The 23,903-nt window shown below is 41.9% G+C and overlaps 1 protein-coding gene across 1 annotated transcript; it reads left to right on the top strand.

Moving 5' to 3' along the window:
- Positions 1–338: 338 nt before the first annotated feature.
- Positions 339–23,818, top strand: CFAP97D1 (CFAP97 domain containing 1). Its single transcript, XM_061592106.1, has 6 exons — positions 339–459; positions 9,717–9,787; positions 14,675–14,793; positions 19,445–19,568; positions 22,308–22,360; positions 23,755–23,818. The coding sequence occupies exons 1-6, from the start codon at positions 339–341 to the stop codon at positions 23,816–23,818; spliced, it is 552 nt and encodes a 183-aa protein (XP_061448090.1).
- The last annotated feature ends 85 nt before the right edge of the window (positions 23,819–23,903 follow it).

The raw sequence follows: 23,903 nt of genomic DNA, 5'->3' as shown, positions 1-23,903 counted from the left end.
CATAAAATACAGACAAATTTCTGTCCTTTATAGGTTTTTTCTTCAATGCTGAGCAAGACAGACCATTTCCTTGACCCAGCCTGGCAATTCTTACAAACCAGTCTTCCCTGGATATCTCTCCTGGGAAGCATAAACGCAGTATACAGATTAGCTGACTGCATCCAAAGGTTCTTGAGAGTTTATGTTGCAATACATCCTTCTTATGGCATTTCACAGCTGATGATGTCACAGCTGGGGCATCTATGGCAACCCTCTGGCAAGGGGGAGGTCTTGCTCAGAAGCTAAGCCCCGAGCTTTGCCTTTTTTCTTGGGACCTGGTAATGGATAGCTGTGCAAAGATGAGCAGCATTGAAGTCTTAACATTCCCTGTGGTTGTTGCCGATTCTAGGCATAGACTCACCTCTGGAAAAAAGCAGTCCCGTACGGGTGAATTCATACGCCATGGCAAACCAGAACTGGGTAGGCTAACCTTCTTGCAGTCCTAAATCTGTTTAGTACTAGAATCATGCCATGTGTTCCCATGCATGCTTGCTTTGAAATTAAGTCCCACTGTGTTTGATTTGGGGTTTTTCCAGGTAAGTGTGCACATAGCATTGTAGTCTTAGAGTTGGAACAGATTAAAAAGCCAAGTAATTCATCCCCCTGCTGAAAGTCAACATCATGTTAGCCCTCGGCAGCTCCATCTGAAAAATCCAGAGACCATAGCATTACAAGAAAAGAATAGGTGGGTGCCAGAAAAGAGCCTACTGGAGGAGGTTTACATCTCACAGAGTTGGGATTTGCATTTGATTTATAGTGGTAGTTTGATTTTTCAGATTGTTTTATTTTATTATAGATAGATAATTTTATTTCGGTCACAGATCAGCAAATATTTTATTATGCATTATATATATTTCAAGTGGTACTCCACTCTGGGGTTGATTTTAATGAAGAGTAGATTATAACTAACCCCCATCAACTCCATAAGAATGTAAGAGCCTGCTGGAACAGGCCAATGGCCCATCTAGTCCAGCATCCTGTTCTTGCAGTGGCCAATGAAACCTGCAAGCAAGACCTAAGTGCAAGAGCATTCTCCACTCCTGCGGTTCCCAGCAACTTGTATTTGGAAACATACTGCCTCCAACTATGGAGGTACAGCATAGCCATCATGGCTAGAAGTCACTGATAGCCTTATCCTTATGATTCAGGTGAGCGAGCCAAGCCACACGTTTATATATTTATTCATTTTAAACATTTGCATGCTGCCCTTCACTTTACTGAATCCTGAGGACAGCTCACGGCAATCATAAGCACAATATCAAACAAAACCTAAAACAACTCAGCAGAAAACACTAAAAATACAACAGGGCAATAAAATCTATTGTGTCCGTACAAAAAAAAATTAAGACCAGTTTAGGTGACACGCTGAAAGATCTTTTCAAGGTTTCCTCATTTCCCCACAAACAACTGGGCAGCTTTGTATTTCCCTTCCAGCCTTCTCACCACTGATTTCTGTGCAGATAAATACTGCTGCGATGTATTGTGAGGTTATTGGGTGCGGGGTTGTGTTTGACCTCTTGCAAGTTTAATGAAATTATGGATGCAGGAATGGTGTATCACCCATAATATCCTATTGCCCCTTGCAAGATTTCATTACTTTCTGACATGAATTGAATTACTGGCAAAGCACTGTGGGTTATTTAGATTGTTGGATTTATTGTCACACACTCCCAACTTCCTCAGGCAATGAGAAGTTCCAAGGAAATGTCCAATGTTTTGGAAGGATATTGTAGAAGTTAAGAACTGATTGGTCAAAATATACCTTTTACACCTCTGGAAGTTATTGCCCTTGGGTTGTATTTAAAGGAGGCATCCCTAAGAAATACAGGTATTTAATTACAAATCTGTTGATTACAGAACAGATTTTAGTTGCCAAACACTGGAAACAAAATCAATATTCTTGAGGAATGGTTGCCACAATCATGGCATGGCATGTTTATGAACAGATTAACACCATACAGGAACCTGCAGAAGGGGAACCACAATGCAATTTGTCAGCTTCAGAAACAATGGTATACATTTATTTAGTATTGAAACAAAAAGAAGCCAAATGAAAACATTAGGGCTGGAGACTTGGAGCTAGTCTAATTCAATTGTATTTTCTGCTTTATTAATTGCTTTTCATTATACTGATGGCAAATGGGTTGTCGTTTGTCTGTTCCACATATATTTTTGGTTTTACAGATACATTTAATGAATTACGTTCAAATGAATTAAATAAGTTCTAAGGGCAATGCTGTCCATATTTGGTTTCCTTTGGATAAGAGAGAAACTGGAGACCTAAGTTGTATTGCAAAGGTAGGAGAGTAAAAACCAAAGGCAGTTGAGCCACCAGCAGGGCAGAAGTGAAGGTGGAGGAGCAACTCTTGCACTCCTCAATCCTTTTGGGGGAGATACATATAAACCTCCCATTGAAAAAAGGGGAGGGAAATCAGAGGGAGAGATTAGACCCATTCCTGCACTGGTCTAAATCTCTCCCTTCACCAGCAATCTGACCAAAATATGAATGATCAGCTTAACAATATAGGATCAGCATGGCCTCCCGGCAGATTAATGCAACACCTTGATCAGACACGAAAGAGGAATGTGTTCTTCCAAAGTGGCTTTCTTCCCTCATGGCTTCCAGAGGAGTGCACGTGTACCAAGCAAAATGGGGAAATGTATGATGGAAGAGCCATAGAGTCCACAGCTGGCTTTAGTGACCAGGCGGACTGATGAAACTGCTCTCATATGCCAAGCTAAGAGGAAACACAGAGTTCAGTTTAAATGCTGGGTTGGTGGAGGGAGGGGAATCTGAAGTCGGAAAGGGATTGTCTACCTAGTTCTGTGGTCATCTATAACTCTTGGGACCTATCAGGAAATGTGAAGAAGAAACAGCTAGGTTTTTACAACCTCTGGTGGTGATGTTCTCCTGAGGTGTTTGGGAGAAGGGTAATTGTCATATCTGGGGAGCTGGCACCTCCTTTTCGCTACAGGCAGGATGACATTACTAGAATACTAAACAGAAAGGACCCCCACCCCATGTATGAGTGTATGTATGTATTTAAAGGTATTTCTATACCACCATGTCATAAAACATCAGGGCAGAGTACAACATTAAAACATAAAAACACAATTAAAACTATACAGGCAAGCATTAAAGTGACTGGCTAATTAAACTATTAAAGGCTACAGTCTGAAGGCACACGAGGCCACCCACTTGCTGAAGCTAAGCAGGTCTGGGTCTGGTCGGTGCCCGGATGGGAGTCAGCCTGGGAACCACATACATGCTGCCTTGGGTCCCATGGTGAAAGAAAGGCGGAGTATAAATGTAACATATAAATAAATAAAAATTCGACAGCATTTATTTAGAGATATATCACCCTTGCCTGGCTAACAGGTGGTTTTGAAAAATATTAAGAACTTCCCCCAAAAGTTTTTTTTTTTTTACTCTCTTACCTTTTCCTTTGTTCCTAGGGGCCTGAGGTGAGAAAAAAGATAACTGGAAATAGAAAAAGAACAGTGGTAGCCAACATGGTGCCCTCCATATGTTATTGGACTGCAACTCCCATCATCCCTGACCGTTAGCCATACTGTCTGGAGCTGATGAGCGCAGTAGTCCAAAAACATTGGGAGGGCACCATGTTTGGCTATCCCTGCATTTGGATATCCAGAGGTTCCCCACTGCATTGCTGCTGCTGTTCTGAACCACTTCCATTTTCAGCTGGGGAAGGTTGTTGTCAAAGTAGTTTTCGTCCCTGCCTTACTGTGTCAGAGAATCCTAAGGGTAGAGACACACTTGTGGTTGTGCTGGCTTCAGCTCTGTTTTCTAACATCAGGGACACATGATGCTAGTCAGGCCATTATTTCTCCAAAACCTGGGGAAATGCAACTCCCATGCATTTCTCTGTGAAATCAGCTTGATGCTGAGATCAAAACTGTTTGGGAGATCGACTCATTGCCACTCCGTGGTGCGTGTCCAATGAAAACACTTTGCTGTAAGTTGGGCAGAGTCAGTGATTGGCCCAACGCTTTGCTGTGGGAGGTCCTCAAAGGTCTGAGATCAGCAGCGGGGAAGAGAGATGTGTCCAGCCATGGACAAACGCGTTTTAAATGCGTTTTAAACCAAAACTATACAAAACGGTTTGGCTGCTTTTGAATCAGCCAGTGTATCTGCAGCCAGAGTCTCTACCACTATAGGATGTCTGTTTCTGAGGTATCAGAAGCCAGAAGCACTAAAGCATCTTTCTTCCTGCTTCTTTCCATCTCCATAGTGAGAAACAAGTCAGCCTCAGTTCAAAATGGGGAAAAACGGGTTCCTTCCTTCCCCCGTTATTGGTAGAGAAGGAGCAGACAGAGAAGGCTGCTGGGTGATTTGTCTTCTGCTTTGCTTCAACAGTCACAAAGAGGGCATCTAGAGCCCCATGGATGCTACCTTGGGGGCAACCAGGGCTCAAAAGATTCAGCCCAAAACAGTTAATTTTAATATTATTACATTTATATCCCTCCTTTCCTCTAAGGAGCTCAAGGTGGTGTACATGGTTCTCCTCCCTCTCCATCTTATCCTCAGAACAACCCTGTGAGGTAGTGTTAGGCTGAGAAACTGTCACTGGACCAAGGTCACCCAGCAAGCTTCATGGCTAAGTGGGGATTCAAACCTTAGTGTCCCAGGTCCTAGTCCAACACTCGACTACTATGCCATGCTGGTGCATTCCATGAGACCTCCCAGTTTTCCTCCCTTTTTAAATATATATCTCAGCACTGCCACCAGCTATATGATTGCTCCCACTGCCACTTGCCCAGCGCCCCACAGCAGCAGTGCAGGCATGTTGGAGAAGGAATCTTCCTCCTCTCCTGTGTCCTGAGCAAGCAGCAAACAATCTTTCCCCTTACAAAGTCCAGGGCTAGAGTGTGGCAAAAGCTGTGCAGGTGAGATACAGGCTGCATATACACCACCCACTTAAAGCACATGGCTTTCCCCAAACAATCTTGGGAACTGCAGTTCACCTCTCACAGAGCTACAATTCCCAGCACCCCTAACAATGACAGTTCCCAGGATTCTTTGGGGGAAGTCATGTGCTTCAAATGTACGGTGTGTACTCAGCCACAAACATAATGAAGAGAGAATGTTGGTTCCCCGTCTCCTTCCTCTCCCAGCATGATCTGAACAATTTCTTCCCCATAAGACATCATCAGTAGTACTAAGGCCTAGAGCAGCAGAGACATAGGCTGGAAACTGGCTCAACAACTGCAAGGGCATTGCTTCAGTGCTTAGTATGTCTTAGAGAAGGTGTTCTCAAACTTTCTTGGGCCTGGAGCACATTTTGGAAACTAAGAAGTTGTTGTGGGCACCACAGAATACCAATTTCAGAAAACTGGCAACAGTGCTTGCAAAACACAGGCAAAATATCTACACAACACAGGCAAAAAAAGCAGGCAATATCCCTGCCCCCAAACAGACAACACCCAAACAACAGCAACAACCCTCTTTTTTTAAAAAAGGAGGGTCAGGGGACTTTGGTGGGTGCTAAGCGGGTGCCTGAGGATGCTCAGATGCTCCCAGACACCACACTGGGATCCCAGGCTTACAGCGTCCCTCCTGCAGAGTTTTCATCTGTTTTGGGCTCCTTACAGGAGTCTATTTTAGAATGCAACTTTACAATAAACTTCTGCAATGTTTTCCTGTGGAATAGACGTTCTGTTCAGGAATCTGTTAAGGAGCAGATACAAATCAAGAGCAGAGCTTGGAAAAGTTACTTTTTTTATCTACAACTCCCATCAGCCCCAGCCAGCATGGCCACTGGATTGGGCTGATGGGAGTTGTAGTTCAAAAAAGTAAATTTCCAGGCTCTGATCAGGAGGCACCCTGGATCCTTCTCGTCAGGCTTTCTTTCTGTATAGAGTCGACTTTCAAGTTGGGCTTGCAAACTCTTGACCAAAGAAAGGTCTCACAGTGTCAAATTTCCCGTGTCAAATTTCAAAAGCAAAAGCAGCGTGGGAGATGCTTTCTGCCCACTTCAGATATGGCATGGCCATATCTGCACCATACTTTTAAAGCACTGTTATACCACTTTAATGGCCGTGGCTTCCCAGAAAGAATCCTGGAAACTGTAGGTTGCTAAGGATGCTGAGAGAACACCCCTATTCCTCTCACACAGCTACAATTCCCAGAGTGGTATAAGCATTCTTTAAATACATGGTGTGGGCATGGCCATTATGAGAAGGAGGACACACTCTCAGGCTTGGAAGAAGTTCCTGAGGAAATATGTTTCATATTACGCTGGATAAAATGATTCAGACAATGTCAGATCTAGAATGGTCAGGACCAGCTTTTTAGCAATTCTGACAGAGCACTGACAAGTTTGAGAAATTGACTTTGGCTGAGTGGTAGACTCCCCCTGTCCATCCTACAGTGGCAAGGCCAGCCTGACATCCCCTGAGTCTGCAGAGAGCCAATGTGATGAAGTCAAAATAGGGCGGCTGGGTTTTATTTTTGCCAATTTACAGTGCCAGCCAGTTCAGCTGCTCTCATTCAGAATCCAGAAGATGACTGATTACACATTGTTATAATCTAAAAACTGAAAGGATTCAATCAGCGCTAGATTTAAAGGTGAATAACCACTAATACTTCGAAATGTGCAGTGTCGGCCTTAGCTGCCATTCTGGTAACCAAACTGGGAGTCATTTTCCATGCATTTTCCTTATATGCCTATGGGCAGACATGATACCTGTCAGTCAATATGGGCCCATGTTCATTCCATAAGGACTAAGGCAGGGATGGGGAGCCTGTTGCCCTCCAGATGTAGTTGGACTCCAGTTCCCATCAGCCCCCAGCCAGTATAGCAATGGTCAGGGATGATAGATACGTGTTGTTTTAGCGCAACAATATCTAGAGAGTAACAGGTTCCCCATCTCTGGACTAAGGGCTTGTCACTTCCTTCGTGCCTAATGTAAATCTGTTCCATAGGTTACAGGAGACATTCCTCCTCACTTAACCCACAATTCCAAGGGGGGAAAGGTGGCATAATCATGGGGCTTGTGGAGCCCTAAGATTCTATGCACCCAGATCTAGGAGATCTTGGTTTCCTTTAGTCTTACGCCTCGGGGTAGACCCATGACAAAATTCACCACTCCAAAATTTCCTGATGTCTAGTAGGGTACATAGGATAGTACTAACCTATATAAATCATCAGGGTATTATCACCAACTATCCTAGTCTGTGTTGGAATGGCTTTGTAATATGTTTTTAAACCTTTTAAAATATATATATGTTTTTAAAGCTTTTTAAAAAAAATGTTTTTAAAGATGTTTTGTTTTTGATATATTTTAAAGTCTGTTTTTATGATGTTTTAAAGTGTTTTTATTTATTTTATCTGCCACCCTGGGCTCCTACTGGGAGGAAGGGTGGGATATAAATCTAATAAATAATAAATAAAATAATAAATAAAATTGCTAAGAAAGAGGTTGCCTCTGCAGTTTGGGGAAAACAGTGAGTCCCTTGGAGACACAAGCAGGGCAGCAAACTAGATATCCACACACACATCCTCACCAAGTGCATGTAATAAAATACAAATCTTCTCTAAGATGTTAGGAGGAGAAGCAGTTATCCCCTTCTAGTTTCTGATACAGCTGAGCTCTAGGAAGTTAGAAAGTTTTGACTCCAGGGAATGTTCTTCTGTCCTGTCTTGTTTATTTTTTTACCTTGTTTTGCTCAAGAAATAGATTGTGTGGATTAAGGTTAGTAAGGTGGAGGAATCTTAGCTTGCAGGCCTCAGTCTGGAAAGTTGGCTAGCCTATGTGTCCTAGAAACTTGATCCTGCCTATAGCCAAGAGGATATGCATTCACAAATCCCTCTCATCTCCCAGAACATAAATTTACAGGTAAGAAACATTCCTCCCCACCCCCACGAGACCATGAAAGGTGCAACTGATCTAAAACAAAAAGCACTACACAAAGTAGTAACATCTGGGAAATCAGAAGTACACTTAACAGCACTACTACCAATGACTGGAGTAGCAAATCAGAAGTGGAGGATGTTGTACCACTAGGAAGTGTTATCTGGTAGCACAAACCACCCTGAATATTTTAATGGAAAGATGGGCTATAAATACCTTGAATGAATGAATGAATGAATGAATGAAGGGCTTGAAACAGAGTTTGGGTCTCCTTCTTGAACTGTGCATCAATCAGCTCAGTGAAGATCATCACTGTGCCACCTCTGTGCTTGTGACAGGTTCAATGTGCCCAAGACTCACTTGTAAAACCTCACTTAGAAATAGCCTATGTTTTTCTGCACTAATTCCTTGTTGATTTCTACATCAATTGTCAGCTTCGGGTCATTCTTGAGACACTGCACAGGCTAACCAACTATGAAGTCTCTTGCTCCTTTTTCCATTCCTGTTTTTTGTGTCCTCCTGCATCATGCTGAAATAGCATACCCTCTCAGCTCATGAAGCTATTTATTTTTCCTCGTCCAGTTCAGACCCATTTCCTCAGCAAAGCTTTTCTGGAATCACCCTAGCCACATATGACCTGCTACCTCCATTTACACCAGTGTCTTCCCCAAACTACCTGCCAATCCCTATTCTCTGGGTATTTCCAGACTGTCACTATTTTCAGGCGGGATTCAATCACATACTGAAAAATTCAGGTTCTCCCATTAAAGCTGACAGAGAGTCTTGCACAACAAACCCTCTTCCCCCAAAGAATGGACTTTTTGCAATTAGGTAAGTGATGGGGAAATGCACTGGAAGGTGTGGGATAACACTTGCTTTGATGCAGTGTCGTCTAACCTCCCCACAAATAAATCAGGATGAATGCTTATTAAATAGCCAGTGCTGTCTAATCTCCCTGCAAACAAATCAGGTTGAATGATCAGCAAATAGGTCACCTGGAAGAAGTAATCTCTGTCTCAACCCTTGTCTTGATAATAATCTAAATTAGATTAGCCTGAACTGTGTCTCTTTTGTGTCCTTTTACATTATACACTGCCTCTAGTGATAAATAACACAAAATTGGAAAAGGACAAAACATATTTTAGTACACAACACACACACACACATCTCAATTAACTCATGCAATACACGCCACCAGGCCAGGGCCATAGTTAGAGAGAAGGGGCCCTGCAGAACGATGTTAGTAGATAAAAAAGCTTCAGATTATTCATACCACAAACCAAGCCACACATTGCAGGGGAAGGCAAAAACAACCAGTCTGGAATCTCTAGCCCCCTTAATTTGAGGAGAGATTTCCTCCCAACCCCAAGCACGGAGATCAGCCAGCTCCTGGGCATGCATGAAAGCCTTTCTTGAAATCATTCCAAAAGGCAACTTATATGGGGCACGAGAGGCATGAGTTAAGATTATATCCTTTATCCTTTTTATCTGTCACATTTTTATCTTGAATACAGTGAGGTTCTTTCTGTGGGAACTATTTCAGCTTTTACAGCTCTAGTAGTTAGTAACATTCTGGTTTCCAACCTGATTTTGCTAACATCCAGTGGGTGGCTATGTGCAGAGTGAAAGTGAGCAGGAGAGTGTTTAGGCTAGGAAAAGCAGCATAGGCTAGGCCAGGAGGAGGTATACATGATCTTCAAAGGACAGCTGGGGGGAGGGGCCTTTGACAGGATGATATCAACATCATCATCATCAGATCTACTTCCATCCTTTCACACAATTGTTTTATCTTCTTCCTCCAGCAAGAAGTCATGTGGATAACAGACCTCCAAATGCCCAGACTCACCACTACTTCAAGGTCACCAAGATACAGGTACATGAACACTCCATTGCAACTGGTGCTGACCTAGGGCATAAAGTAGACTCTACATATAAACAAATGCAACTTTTTTTTCTCTTCAGAAAAATCCACGATGGAAGAGGGAGATTTGGAGCAGAGAAGCAGCAGACAGAGCACTTAACGTTTTCTCTGCCCATCACTTTTCTGCTTCTAATCACACCATAGTCCGCTTTTCATCCCACCTGGTTCCAAACATTTATTTGGGCCCACAAACACAAGTTTAAAACCTTGCAGGGGGTGAAACAGCTTAGAAGTGGGCATTTAGGGGCTGGCACCCATTAGGACTGGTGGGGCAAAAGGCAGGGTGCAGCAAGAGCCAATGATAGACAGAGGCAACCCAACTGGTTGTAAGGACCTAAGAAGAGCCTGCTAGATCAGGCCAATGGCCCATCTAGCCCAGCATCCTGTTCTCACAGTGGCCTACCATTTGCCCAAGATGGAAGGCAGATGGGGGCTGGCTGAGGGTAGACCAAGATTGGTGGGGCAATGCTCCATTTGCCGTAATGGACCAGCCTCCGCAGAGTGTCGCTAGTCCCATGCTGCGGAACACTCTTCCAAAAGAGATTAAGCAGGCACACTTTTTATGTAGACAGGTCTATACAACTGTTTATGTTTTTTGATCAGCCAGTCATTTTAAGGATCACTTTGTGCTATTTTTATAGTGTTCTATTTTATTGTATATACTGCTGTACACCACCATGTTACATTGTATGAATTGGCGGTATATAAATATGTTTATAAATAATAAAATTTGGAGTGGAAAATCAACTGGCAGGGAAATGGTTAACTCCCTCCCATATTTCTTCCCTCCTGAAGCTGCTTTATTAACAAAAGAAAGAAAGGCAGAACAGTTGGGGAGAGTTACATGAACTTATTTTTTAAATTTAGGACCCCTCCAGACTGGAGGAGGTTTTTTTTGCAGGTGTATTTTGCAACATATAATTTGACACAATAATTGTGCATTACTGGTGGATTTATACTGGACCAATCCACGCATCATTCTGCTTACTTGGTTACTCTGCAATGCTTCTCCAATGTTACTGCATTATTGATACAGCACGACAAAAGCAGAACAAAATAAATAAAGTGGAACATTTGTGGCATGAAGAGTTACCAGATTTCAGCAGGAAGCTATGGGACATGCACAGATTGGAAACAGAGCACAATATCCACCCTGAAACATTTGCAGCCCAAACAATATTGAAAGTGGGACCATGCATAAACAACCCAATATCATCATAAACACAAATTGTCATGAATGTACAAAAAAGGGCAACCGGAGGGACCCTTAATTTGGTCATTTATCTGCTATTTACATAGACATTGAGGGTTTTAGGCCAAAGAAACTGGCCAAATTTCAGGTTTGCCTAGGCATCTATAGTCAAGGCTGTGTACATCCACAGGTACATAATTTGATATTCTGTGAAGGTAGAGATGTGAAGGCCCAGGAGGAAAAAACTGGAAAAATAGTTTTTTTCCTGTCCCCCCCCCTGTAATTTTCCATTTTCCCCCAGAAAATGGGGGCAAAATGGGGGGGGGACTTCTTCCCCCCCAAATTTGTCCCATTTTTCCCCTGAGCCTTCACATCTCTACATGAGGGGTCATAGCTCAACAGCAGCACACATGCTTTGTATGCCAAAAGCCCCAGGTTCAGTCCCTAGCATCTTTAGTGAACCTATCCCAGATCTTGCAGAGCTGATAAATGCTTCTGCCTGAGACCCTGGAGAACTGTTGCTAGTCAAGGATAGACAATACTGGGCCAGTGGTGTTGAAATAGTGTAAGGCAGCTTTATTGTATTAGATCAGAGTTCAGAATTGTGCAGCCTGGTCTGATGCATGTTTACTTAGAAGTAAGTCACATGCTAGTAGTGCCACAGTATGGGAGGCATGTAAAGCTTTTATCTGGGAACAGGCTATAACATCTGGCAATCTTTTATAAATAACATCAGAATAAAGAAATCCAGGGCAATAGGCTAGACGTACATTTTCTGGTTCACCTAAACCCTAAAGACTATCAAAATGTAGTGGCAGCCAGGAAAACGTTGTACCTAAACAGAACATCAAAAGCGCAAAGGATTCTGCTATTGAGTAAGCAAAGCTTCTTTGGAGAAAGGGACAATTAAGCAGAGAAGATGTTAGGATACCATCTGAATATTGTACCATGGGGTAAAAAGAAAAAGATTTTGTTTTAACTGAAGAAGTTTGAAAATTACTATTTAGAACTTTCTTCTTCCGAGAAACCTAATCAAGTCTCCATGCTCTCTTTTCTTCACTTCAGAAGTTAAAACTCCCCAAGATTGTGGAGCAAGATAGGACGGAGAGGCCAAATGAACCTGTGGCAGTACACGATGTAATTAAGAATGCTAAATTAGAAAGAAAATGTATCTCCACCTTTAGATGGTTTTCCATTTTGAGTTTTACAAAACATTCCCCCTAATGTTAATGAAACCACTGACCAAACTTACACAGTGGGGAAGGGAGGGGGAAAGAATTCCACATTCTTTGAAAGAACCAAATATTATATTTATTTTTTATTTCATTTTATTTATACATGTATTTGTATACCACTGTTTCAGTTAAAAAAACATCAAAGCGGTTTACAATGAATAAAAACCGTACAGTAAAAACGGTTATATTTATCAGGATGAGACCAAGGATAAAATAGAGCTTCTTGATTTAATAATTCTTAAAACAGTAAATCATCTGAGCTTGTTCTGTGGTAGGCCTCACCCAGCATACACAACACTGACTCCAGTAACTAAATCAGTCTAGCTCCCCTTATGGTGTGTAATACCTAGAGAAAGTTAACTCTTTCTTTGCTGTGCATCTAACGTACAGACACATTTCACTATAAAAACCATTTTAAAATACAGCAATAATAAAGGTCAATTACTGCAAAAGGTAGTATGGTATAGTTATCTCCAAACTAGAAAAGGACATATACCTAACAATTTCATATCACACACTTTCTTTTCTTAATTGTGACTACAAGACATTTATGGTAGTGATGGCCAAAATACCAGATTTGATTATGCCATGTACGATTTCATATTGTCACCAAGCCCTAAAATATTTTTATATATCTATTTGAAAGAAACAAGTCTCTAACAGGAACACTGTTATTCCATATGAATCTTGTGCCAGATTGTTATATGCAAAACAGTGCAAACCATTCAAAACAGACTCCATCATTAAGGGAATTGTTTGGGGTCTAGCTACAATGAACAAGATCATCTGGTCTGTTCTCAGACTAAACATAAAAATGTCAGATCTAATACAAATTTGGGAAAGAATGGGGAAGTTTTAGGCATTTTTAAAATGCTAAGCAATATATTATTAAGGACAATCCTTTCCATTATAACTGTTATATGGTTATGGTATTGACTGGTTTATTTTTAAGATTTGTATGTTACTGTATTTTGTACTGTATATATATATTTTAAAAACCTAACTCCTTGACTTAACTGTTTTTAGATGTTCTAAATTTTTAAAAATGTTTTAGACGGTTTCAAATTGTTTTTAAATGTTTTAAATAAGTTTTTTATTTTATTTTAAGCTGTATTTTTCTAACAATTTGATGCTTGCCACCCTGGGCTCCTTTGGGAGGAAGGGCATGATGCAAATTTAATAGATTAATAAATAATAGATCTTACTCCTAAATAAATGTGAGTAGGATTGCAGACTTAATAATACTTTAAAGTATAATTTGTTTAATTATTTATTTATAAAAATATTTGTATACCGCTATTTCGTTAAAAACATCAAAGCAGTTTACAACATGTTTAACACAACAACGACAACCACAGAATAAAAAACACCGCCCAGAGAGCCTTCGGGCTTAGGGCGGTATATAAATTAAATTAAATAAATAAATTAAATAAATTAAAAATACAATAAAAACAAAGGTCAATTGCAGCACAAAGAGCATGTTCTTACTTGCCTGATTCATTTTAATTAGTAAATGGCTGCAAAATGTTTATGAACAGCAGGATAGAAAGGTTTTCAAAATAAATCATTTAAATTAATTTCCATTTCATATTTTCAGAAGAGTTAGGAGGAGAAGTTGCTGAGGGGAGCGGGGCAGGGAACAGATTGAGATCATAATACCATGGGAAAGAACCCCACCCATGCCCTTAAACAATTTCCCCTCCAGTAGAAATGTACAGGCACCATAGTGGTACCTATATTTTCCCTTGCAGTCTCAATTGGATTGAGTTGGTGTGGGGACAATTGGAAGCTGATCCGGACTGGGTCTGTGGTGTGGAGAGAATGGCCATGTGAACCCTTCTCATGATATTGTTGAGTCCATTTATATAGCAGTCTCAGGTCTTTCTGTGATCCAGCCTTTCTACATGGACATACCATTTTGGCAAGTCCACAAATCCTGAACTTTTAAGAAAAGGTTTTCAAATGTCCCAAATAAGAGAATGTCTCTAAATTGAAACTATGACTACATCCCCCCCAGCTGTCATTTACCCGAATTAGAAAAACAGCGATTACTCTGTTTAAAAAAAAAAAAAGGGGGGGGGGAGATTCCACAGATCTCCCAATGTCACATTTAGTTCTGTATATATATATATATATTTAAATAAAAAATATATTATATTGCTGGGGATAATTGCTTGGATACCATGACACTAGAGGAAAAGAACTTTACCATTTTATAAAATGTTCAGTTTCCTTTTCTCTTTTGTCAATGTGATGTTATGCACATAGGCATGGAAAGAGGAAAGAGGGTTTTCTACATACATTTGCAGTTTACAACCCTGGGGTTTGGGAGGTAATTTTTTTTTAAATGGGTATGTGAGATAACATATTAAAAACAACCATGAGCTCACACAGTCGATCTCTCTTCCATAGGATGCCCAGAAGAAAATTGGGCTGATTGAAAGAGAAAACAAGACCCTCTCAGCACGTCTAGCTAATATATATCGTGGCCAAGGCATGGTAGACTGCTGGAATGAGTACGAACAGAAGAGGTGGGCGCTTGTGAGTCATACATTAATGCCACCATAAAACCCTTTTCTGCTCTCTCTTGAAGCAGGTAACAGGCTGTCAGGCCTCGCCCACGCACTGGGGCAGGCAGGCCTCAGCTGGGGCGGCGGTTCTTTTACAATCAAACACAAGACCAAAGGTAGATGCTGCGGCTGAAGAAACAGGTTGGTTGGTGTCCAGATTTCCAAAGCAAGGCATTCCATGTCCTAACAAGACAGGTTGGCTTGCTGCTGTCTAACAAGATTTGGATGTGAGAGTTTATAAAGGCCTGGTGCATCCCTATTGGCTGGGGAGAGATTGGTTTGTCATCTGATTGAATATTTGCTTTTCCATAGAACTTCAGCCTATAGAGCACCCTTTTAATCCACAGAGGCTAATTTGACTGATTTGTTGAGGTTACTTCTTCCAGTACACTCCATAGGAGGTAAATCACTGAACATTATCTGCTGGAGGCCCTTGTTTCAGACTTTCCAGCATGTTACACGGGCCCTGCAACATTATCTATTTAATACATGAATTGTAAAAGGATGTCTGCAGTGCACTAGCTGTTTTTCAGGACATTGAGCTGTTCATTAAAATGGTATAGAATAGGAGAGCCTAACCTTTAGTAAGGCTACTACTTGTTCTCACGCTTCATTTTAAGACTGTTACATTATAGACTTTATAGCTTTTATACACACACACACACACACATCACAAACAAAATATTATATATGTGGAAATGGACTGCCTTCAGGTCGATCCCAATTTATGGCAGCCCTATGAATAGGGTTTTCTTGGTAAGCAGTATTCAGAGGTGGTTTACCATTGCCTTTTTCTGAGGCTGAGAGGCAGTGACTGGCCCAAGGTCACCCAGTGAGCTTCACGGCTGTGTGGGTTCGAACCCTGGTCTCCCAAGTCGTAGTCCAACACACACACAATTTATATATATATATATATTGTATGTGTGTGTGTGTGCAATTGTAACAAAAAAGGAAAAGCAAATATTACTACTACTACTACTACTAAAGTGATTTTTTTAAAAATCAGCAAGAACAGCACAAATCCATTGCCAGATGATATTAACAATAGGAATATTGCATCAATAAGAATATTGCATTAATCCTGTTTTATGGCTTTAATAGCAAGCCAGTTTCTTCCTCCCCTTTGCTTAAAACTCAGCCTGATGAAGAATCCTGGAGAACTCAAAAGCTTGCTCACAATTTTGTTATATTTTAGCCGCTCTTCTATGGATTTTGTACCCACCCATTATGGGCCAACACATATACCTTGCTTTTTGTTTTGTTTTGTACTCTTTTCACAAGGGGGGGGGGAGATGGCAAAGGGCCAGATGCTCTCCTCTCCTCGATGGCGTGAAGTCAGAGCACAATTTTCAACTTAGTAACTCCCAGTCCCCATCATACATTGGTTGCTGGCTGGAAATCAGGCAAACAGTCTGAACGGTTCATGAGGATGTTTCACCCCCTTTCTTGATAAACTACTTTGTATAGCCTTCTTGAGTCAGCCAATAAAAACAGCTCCCTCCATGTACTGCCAGGACTGAGGCAGATAAATGGCTTATCGCCAAGGTGGTTAAAAGCCCCTTGGTCACCCTGCATGAGGCCAGGGAGAGAGACAGAAGCATGCACGAGTCTGAACCGCTGAAGAGAGAGGGACTGAAACGTTGCCATGGCTGCTTCTTTCCTGTTGCTGCTCCTACCCCAGATAACAATAATATCCCAAATTATGATCCCAGGAACTCTCTAGCGCCTGTTGCCACCGCAGTTCAAGCTTCCCTCCCTCCAGCTTATTTCTCGACTAGTCTTCTAGACTGAGACAACATTTCTGGAGCTCTTATTTGTCAGGTGCCTCTAATAGGGTTAAATTCAACAGGCTTGAAAGGTGAGTGTCCTTGTAAAAGGCTAGATTTTCCTCAACCTTGCAGGTCTTGTTCACACATAATGTGTAAAGAAAACAGTGTGTGCGGCCGGGAGTAGCAAAGGAGGCAAATATGGAACTCCCTCACTTTGAAAAGCTTCACCCTAAGATGTTTGAAGCCTAGACCTTTCCAAGCTGGGCCTGGCTCGTATTAGGGTTCACTCCTGCCAGCCCCTTCTTTGCCCTACCACCCCCTTTCCTTCCCCTAAACTTACCTGATAGCTGCAGCAGCAAGGACTGTCTGGAAGCCTCTGTGCTCCTTCATTGGCTTACAGCACCCCAGAAACAACAGTCTGGGAAACATAATTCTCTATGGTGCCTGAGTCCTTGAGGCAGGCTTTGCCATCCTGGTACCGTCCAGATGGGACTACAACTCCCCTCAGCCCCAGCGAGCACATGGGAGCTGTAGTCTGAAATATCTGAAGGGCACCAGGTTGGGGAAGGCTGCCTTAAGCATGCTGGAGAACTATGATTCCCAGGTTCTCTGATGCCTGGGATGCTGCTTGTCGTAGTGTTCTGACTATCACGTAAGAGGGAACCCCTGTTGCACTTTTGATGGCAACCCAAAGACAGTGGACCCCGCTGCCCTGAGCAGGACTTAGAACTAGACGTGCCTGTGAACTCAGAGGCTAACAGTCATAGGCAGGAAGACATCCTCACAGCTGTTGTGGAAGATATGGAGCAGGTCCCATAAGGATGGTCTGACAGGAAACAAGGGCAGGGAGAGGAAGCGCAGGAAGCCATGAAAAGCTTTAAAGGTAAGGAGAATCTGTTGGAAGTTTGGCAAGAGCAATTCCTGTTTGGTTCTCTTTGCCTTCCTAAGGGGAGCTAGAGAGAGGGTCCTCCAGCTATCTGGGCTGCCTGTCCTTAGCTGTGTTACTCTATCTGTCTTCCTTGCCTTGTACTCTCAGGAATCTGACCTCACTTCCAGCCTCTCCTTCCTTTTTCTTCTCGGACCAGCCGAGGGATAGCAGACATTTCCCTTTTTGTCTTCTCCCTGGACCTGAAGCATGAAAGCAATGTCCATCCAACTTAGATAGTAAGCTAGAACTAGAGCCTTCCTATCAAGCATGTATTTCTATTAAGAAGCAAGAGAAAAAGCTTGCTTTCTCTCAGGTAAACCCCACACACTCACGCTGCACAGAACGCTGAACAAGCTACACTCGGCTAAACTCTGCTAAATTCTACCAACACTCCAACAGAAGCAACCTAACATTATGATAGAGGGCCATACTAGATGCTAAAATGAATGGTTGTAATGAAACCTCAATAGTCTTTTTTTAAAAAAAGCAGCTTTGGGAGGCAGGAATGCAAGGTGGAGAAATGGTGGGGGAGAGGGGAGGATGCTTTGTTCTTTTACCACCACGTTTCTTATTGGAAAACCCCATCTTGGGTTCCAAATGCGTGTTTACTCTTGTAAAACACATGTATTTGAAACCTCAGAGAACTGATTGGAGGTGTGTTTGGAAGAGGAACGTTGAGCTGGGGAACAGTTAAGCACTCTGGTCTGCTGTTTGTGTTTCACAATGGTACCTCCTGAATCTGCTTAAAAAAGAAAATAAAAAGGTAGGTAGGTAATGCATTTGTGGGTAATGTCTAATTTAGCCCTAGAGTGGGGAGCAAAGGGGGGGAAGTCTAAGATTTTATTTGTATTTATTCATTGCATTTTTATAGCCACCCTACAACATGAGTTCTCTGAGTGGCTCATGACTGGCCAAGAGGAGTGATGTTCTCAACAGATATTCATCTGCATTACAAATTTGTTCCTCTTCTTGCTTTCTTTTCTAGTTAATGATGAGTAGATGTTTACACAAAAAACATATTTGGAGGGGAAGGGGACATGCATATCCTAATGAGATGGATTTTCAATATGAAATGGTTAAGGAAAGATTGTCCATAGAGGGATAGTTGACCCAGGATTCCTTGTGTGTGCATTCACAACAGATCCTGAAACAAAACTTCAGGATCCTTTCTGGTTCTAGCCTGGTTCTTGGGGCAGTAGCCAATAAAAAGGTATTTGTGGCCAGGGACCAAAGAAGATGCAAAGTAGATCCTGAGGAAGCAACTTTCCAGCCAGAAACTCCTTCTTTCTGAGCTATGTGCTTAAACATGGACTGTGTATACACCAAACATTTAAAGTATATAATTTTCCTGCAAAGAATTCTGGGAACTGTAGTTTGCTAAGGGTGCTGGGAATTGTCGGGGAACGTGCATTAAATGTGCCTTACATGTATGTATACACAGCCATGATGGATTTCGTCTAATGCTCTACAAGCGGAACACCATTCGCACAACAGGATTTACTGATCCCCTCCTCTTCAAGCACAAATCTGCTTCAGAGGGTCACCCAGCCCTCCAGAGCTTATTTTGAGGGTGGGGGGATTGCAAGGGACAGTTGGGGAAAGTCTCTTGTGCTAGTGGAACAGGAATGGTTGGACACTGCCCATAATCAATGGAGGTTGGTGGCACTGATGTCAGTGGGGCAGTGAATCTGCTCTGGGCACCTTGGACAGCTCTTTGAAAAGTTCAGACTAAAACCCGGCGTGAATTCACTGCCCCACCAACGTTGGAGCCACTGCCCGCAATGATCCTCAGCCTCTGTGCCTTCTGCCTTCTTTTTCTACTTGATTTCTACACAAGCAAAACCAGCCTCCACTTTTCCAGGGCATCCCTTTGTGTTTTTCCCCACTCTAAATATGACCTGTTTGGGTTTTGCAGCTCATTCAGACAGAAGCAGAACATAGAACTTGTGAGGATTACTGTGGAGAACCAGGGTATCCTGAAGAGGATCAAAGACAGAAAGCCAACCTATGACCGGAAGCAATCTGAATTGGATTGGCAGGCAAGTGCACTGTTACCCTATTTCTTAAAAAGCAACCAACCAACCACCATTTCCCTGGATGTAGAAGTTCAAGGCTTTTAAGGGCCAGCTGGTATAATGGCCACGATGCTTTACAAATATAGGGTCTATAACATAAAGAAAGTCTATATTCTTTGAAGAGGCAGGCAGGAGTCACTATGTGTGAACAACATAATGAGAAGAGCAGATAAATGTGGGGAAAGCCAAATGTGAGCTTATACCCAGCACCAGGACATTGAGAATAGAAAAGGTTTGTGGATTCGATGTAATTAAATATATCACTTTAAGACTACAGTCCTATGTACACTTAATTGGGACTTTGTCCTGTTGAAATTAGGGGACTTTACTTCTAAGTAAATGTACATAGGATTGCACTTCTAAGGCCTGTAGCATGTTAGTAAGAATTACTTCTGAGTGAGCATGCATGCCTGCATCAGATCAGGCTGTAAGCACACCAGCCTTGCACAGAACTCCACATCATAAACACATTAGCTTAAAAATATAAACAAAACCACGAGTTTCTAGAAGCTGAGAGACACGCCAGTAATGCAGACAGGCCTGATTTTATTTCCTTTCAGTGCTTTTCTGCATTCCATTTGCAGTCAATGAGGGCAGAAAAAATAATCTGAAAGTGATTCTGTCATTACTTTGTCCAGTTTTGTGTGTGCATGTTTCAATAGCTGGAAAGTGGTACAAGAGGAACATTTATCTGCTGTGGAAATATTTAGACCCAAGACTGTTTTCACAAGTGAAAATACACATTTTTTAAAAAAGAAATTCTGGAGTCTATGAATATGTATGTAAGAGAAAATATTTCTACAGTAGAACTGTGATTCAAATTGCTCCCTCTACCTTCAAACTAACTGCTGTGGAGGAAGAAAAGGACTTCAGAGAGGGGCTTTTAAGAGAGAATTGGTGCAGCTAGAAAGGATTAATTTTGTAAAAAATGTTTTTAAAGATGTTTTGTTTTAATATATTTTAAAGTCTGTTTTTATGACATTTTAAAGTGTTTTAATGTTTTTGTTTGCCAGCCTGGGTTCCTACTTGGAGGAAGGGCAGGATATAAATCAAATAAATAAATAATCCCTTTTGCCTCACCATTGTGACTTTTATCCATATTTAAGGGGTGGGGGTGGAATCTGTTTTTAAGGAGAGTCAGCTCTAAGCCTAGAAAAGAGAACTGGGACCTAGAACTGTTATTAACTTTTCTGTTTTATGAAAGGCTGCCTAATCTTTATACTTTCAAGTAAAAAGAGGGCCACTGTAGCTCCCATCAACTTTGTCATTCTCGCCAACCAGCATTTGCAGAAGATGATTATTCCGGGGGAACAAGTGTGGTGGTGGGGGTAGTGAGGGGCACTTTCTGAAGCTCACGCGTGGGAGAAGAGTGTTCCAACCGTGTTATTAGCAGGGAGGCACAGGAGGGCTTGTATTCCACGCGTCACGTTGTAGGTCTTCTCCCCTCCTCTCCGGTCTCATTTTTGTGAAAAGCCGCCAGCCCTAATTTCTTTGTCGGTGGAATTAAAATCTCTCCCAAGAGCCGAGCGACATCTCCTTGATGTCAACAAGCCTCCCACAGACAAGAGGAGAAAGCAGATGGCACAGCTGCACCCTTTGTCTTAGCACAAAAGTTGCCGCCTCTTTGCTTCTCGGGTGAAAATGGAGACTGCGAGGACGCTTTATGTCATCTTGGATCTGGAATTTTTTAATCTTGTCCACCTTCCAGCCCTATGACAGGCTGTGCCTGGACCTAAACTCTTCCATTTATTCCTTTCCTCCAGATGCACTTTTTATTGTGAGGTCATGATTATTTGTACTCATGATGGTATCAGGGGCAGGGGGGTTATACATAATCCCACTTTCAATACTGTTTGCACTTGCAAAAGTTTTTGGACTAACATACTGCTTAGTTTCCAATCACCTGTTGAAATCCTGTAGCTTTTTATACCACAATAGTTCTGCTATGTTTTTGTGTGTGTGTCCCAGTTTTGTTGTGCTATATAGTGCAAAAGTGTCCCTCCAGATGGAAGCAATGCAGTAACATTGGGGAAGCATCGCAGAACAATTAATGATGCAAAATAATGTGTGTGGACAGTCTAGTATAAATTCACCACTAATGCACTATTATTGCATCAATGACACATTTCAGAATATATCCACACAAAAACATCCAGTCTGGAAGAGGCCCTTCTGTTTCTTTCTTGCTGCATCTAGAAAACTCAGGCCAGGTAATAATAATACAAAGACAATTAATACCAATGAATTGGCTACAACCTAAGGAAAGGCAATCCATAAATACATGCTACAGACACATTCAGCCCATCTCCAAAGGTTAGCTCAGGTTGTTTTTTTTGTAAAAAAGTCTTACAGTTCCTGTGAGATTACAAAAGAAAGGAAATCTGCTGTTATGAGCAAGCCATCAAAAAAATCTCTCAACCTCAGAGGGCACTTTTGCTGAGCTAAGCAATGTGTCACAAGGAAGGGGGTAATCTGTTGGCCATGTTGGTATAATATGGTTCTGGTTACTCTGCACCAATAGTGGAAAGTTCACGACATTTTTGTACCAGCAGGAGTTTTGGCTAATCGTCACCAGCATCAGCCCCATGTAGAATGCATCACAGCTGTTTAGCCTCAAGGTCAGGAAGATCCAATAGCATTCATCTTACTAGTGAAAAAGCATCACTGACTAGTTTCTGACCTTGGTTGTCTTCACCCCTTCAGAATTCAAGGAAATATCTGAGGAAGAGCACTCGCTTTCTAATCTCAAACTGCGAGTAAGTATGAAGCACTGCCCAGACCACACCGAGGGAGGGGGCATGCAGATGTGTGGATGTATACAAATGTATAGGCAGAGAAAGAGAGAAACGCTTTAGGAGAAACACACACACTTTTTAATTTTTTGACATTAAAAAAATGGGGAAAGAGAAATATAAAGGTCAGCCTTATGAAATTATTTCTCAGATTTTCAGAATTGGAAATGGTTGTTCAGATATTTGTCCTGAGAACACAATTCATATGCAAAGAGACCAATCTGTGAATGCAGATCTTCTGGACCAAGTGCACAAAAGCCAATTGCACAAGGGACACCAAATCACATCCTGAAATGGGACAATGCATGGTAACTAAATGCTTTACCCCACAAGGATTCCTATTGAGTCGCCAAGTGCCCAGAGGCATTACCTAAGAAGAGAAAATGTAGGTTCCTTGGATGTCTGGTTCTGATTTCAGACATCACTTTTTGATGTGGCAAAATGCCCACAAAAGTATTTTTAATTATTGTGCATCATTTTACTGCCCCTCCATAGGGAGAGAATTAGCATTTACCATGCCACAGTGAACCACTGAAGATTAATGTCCAATTGATACACAGCTCCTCCACAGCCAGGAGGGAAGTGGCAAGTGTGAGCATTCACATATTCCCATTGGATCTACAATACTATAGAATGCAACACAGCCATTAGCACGGCTGATCTGTACAATCCGGGAATAACATTTTGCATAGTCTACACATGCAGCTTTGCTGTGGCCATAATGGGAGATTATGTGCTGACACTTCCCCATCAGGCTTGTGTGTGTCCCTGTGTATGTAGCAGGGAAACAGAAACACCTGTAGCATTACCGGTCACACTGGATGGCCAGTGCTTGAACCACGTTTGTTTGGGTCTGGTTGTTTTCATTCCTGAGAATAGTGTGGCTCAGTGATTAAGCTGTCCAAATACGGCTGGCAAGGCGATACCCAGATGCAGCATGTTTTAAATAGTATGAGGATCTCTTTCTTCTCTTGCAATGATTTTAGTGGGAGTAGATGTAGATTCCTGGCTGTGACAGGGGAGACTCTACTATGAAACAGGACTGATGAATTTCTAAAACAAAGCCCATTAAAGCTGAAGTCAGTCTGCCTGTTGGTCCATGCTATAAGCTGGAATACTTTCACACCTTCTTCATGTCAAATATATGGGTGGTGGTCTAGATGTGAAAAAGAGATTTCTCCTTTTACTTAATTTGCTCTAGGGTTAGATCCTGGCACTGGAAATAGGCTCTGGGGCTAAGCCTCAGCAAGGTGAGCATAGCCCTGCAGAAGCCCAACAACACAAGAGAAGTCTCACCTTTCTCTGATGAAGCAAGCAAGGCTTTCCTTTCTAATATTTCCCCTTCTAATTTATTACAGGAAGCTAGGCTGTGCGAGGAACAACAGATCATTTGGGACTGCTAGAAATTTAAGAGCCAGTTGATGGCACCGTCAACAACTGGCTGATATCTTCATTAGGAGTTTTAGAATAAAACATGAGGCACTGAAAGAACATCTCTTCCTTGCTT

The sequence above is a fragment of the Rhineura floridana genome, chromosome 11 (assembly GCF_030035675.1).
Source record: "Rhineura floridana isolate rRhiFlo1 chromosome 11, rRhiFlo1.hap2, whole genome shotgun sequence".
NCBI lineage: Eukaryota > Metazoa > Chordata > Lepidosauria > Squamata > Rhineuridae > Rhineura > Rhineura floridana.
The sequence above is the reverse complement of the archived record's forward strand: the minus strand, read 5'-3'. Positions and strand labels throughout refer to the sequence as shown.

Bases quoted from the DNA above. Each gene is read 5' to 3' on its own strand.
- CFAP97D1 (XM_061592106.1), top strand. From the start codon at position 339: ATGAGCAGCATTGAAGTCTTAACATTCCCTGTGGTTGTTGCCGATTCT. The intron at 14,794-19,444 runs GTGGGCGCTTGT...TGGGTTTTGCAG, and splicing joins AATGAGTACGAACAGAAGAG to CTCATTCAGACAGAAGCAGA. The intron at 22,361-23,754 runs GTAAGTATGAAG...AATTTATTACAG, and splicing joins TTTCTAATCTCAAACTGCGA to GAAGCTAGGCTGTGCGAGGA.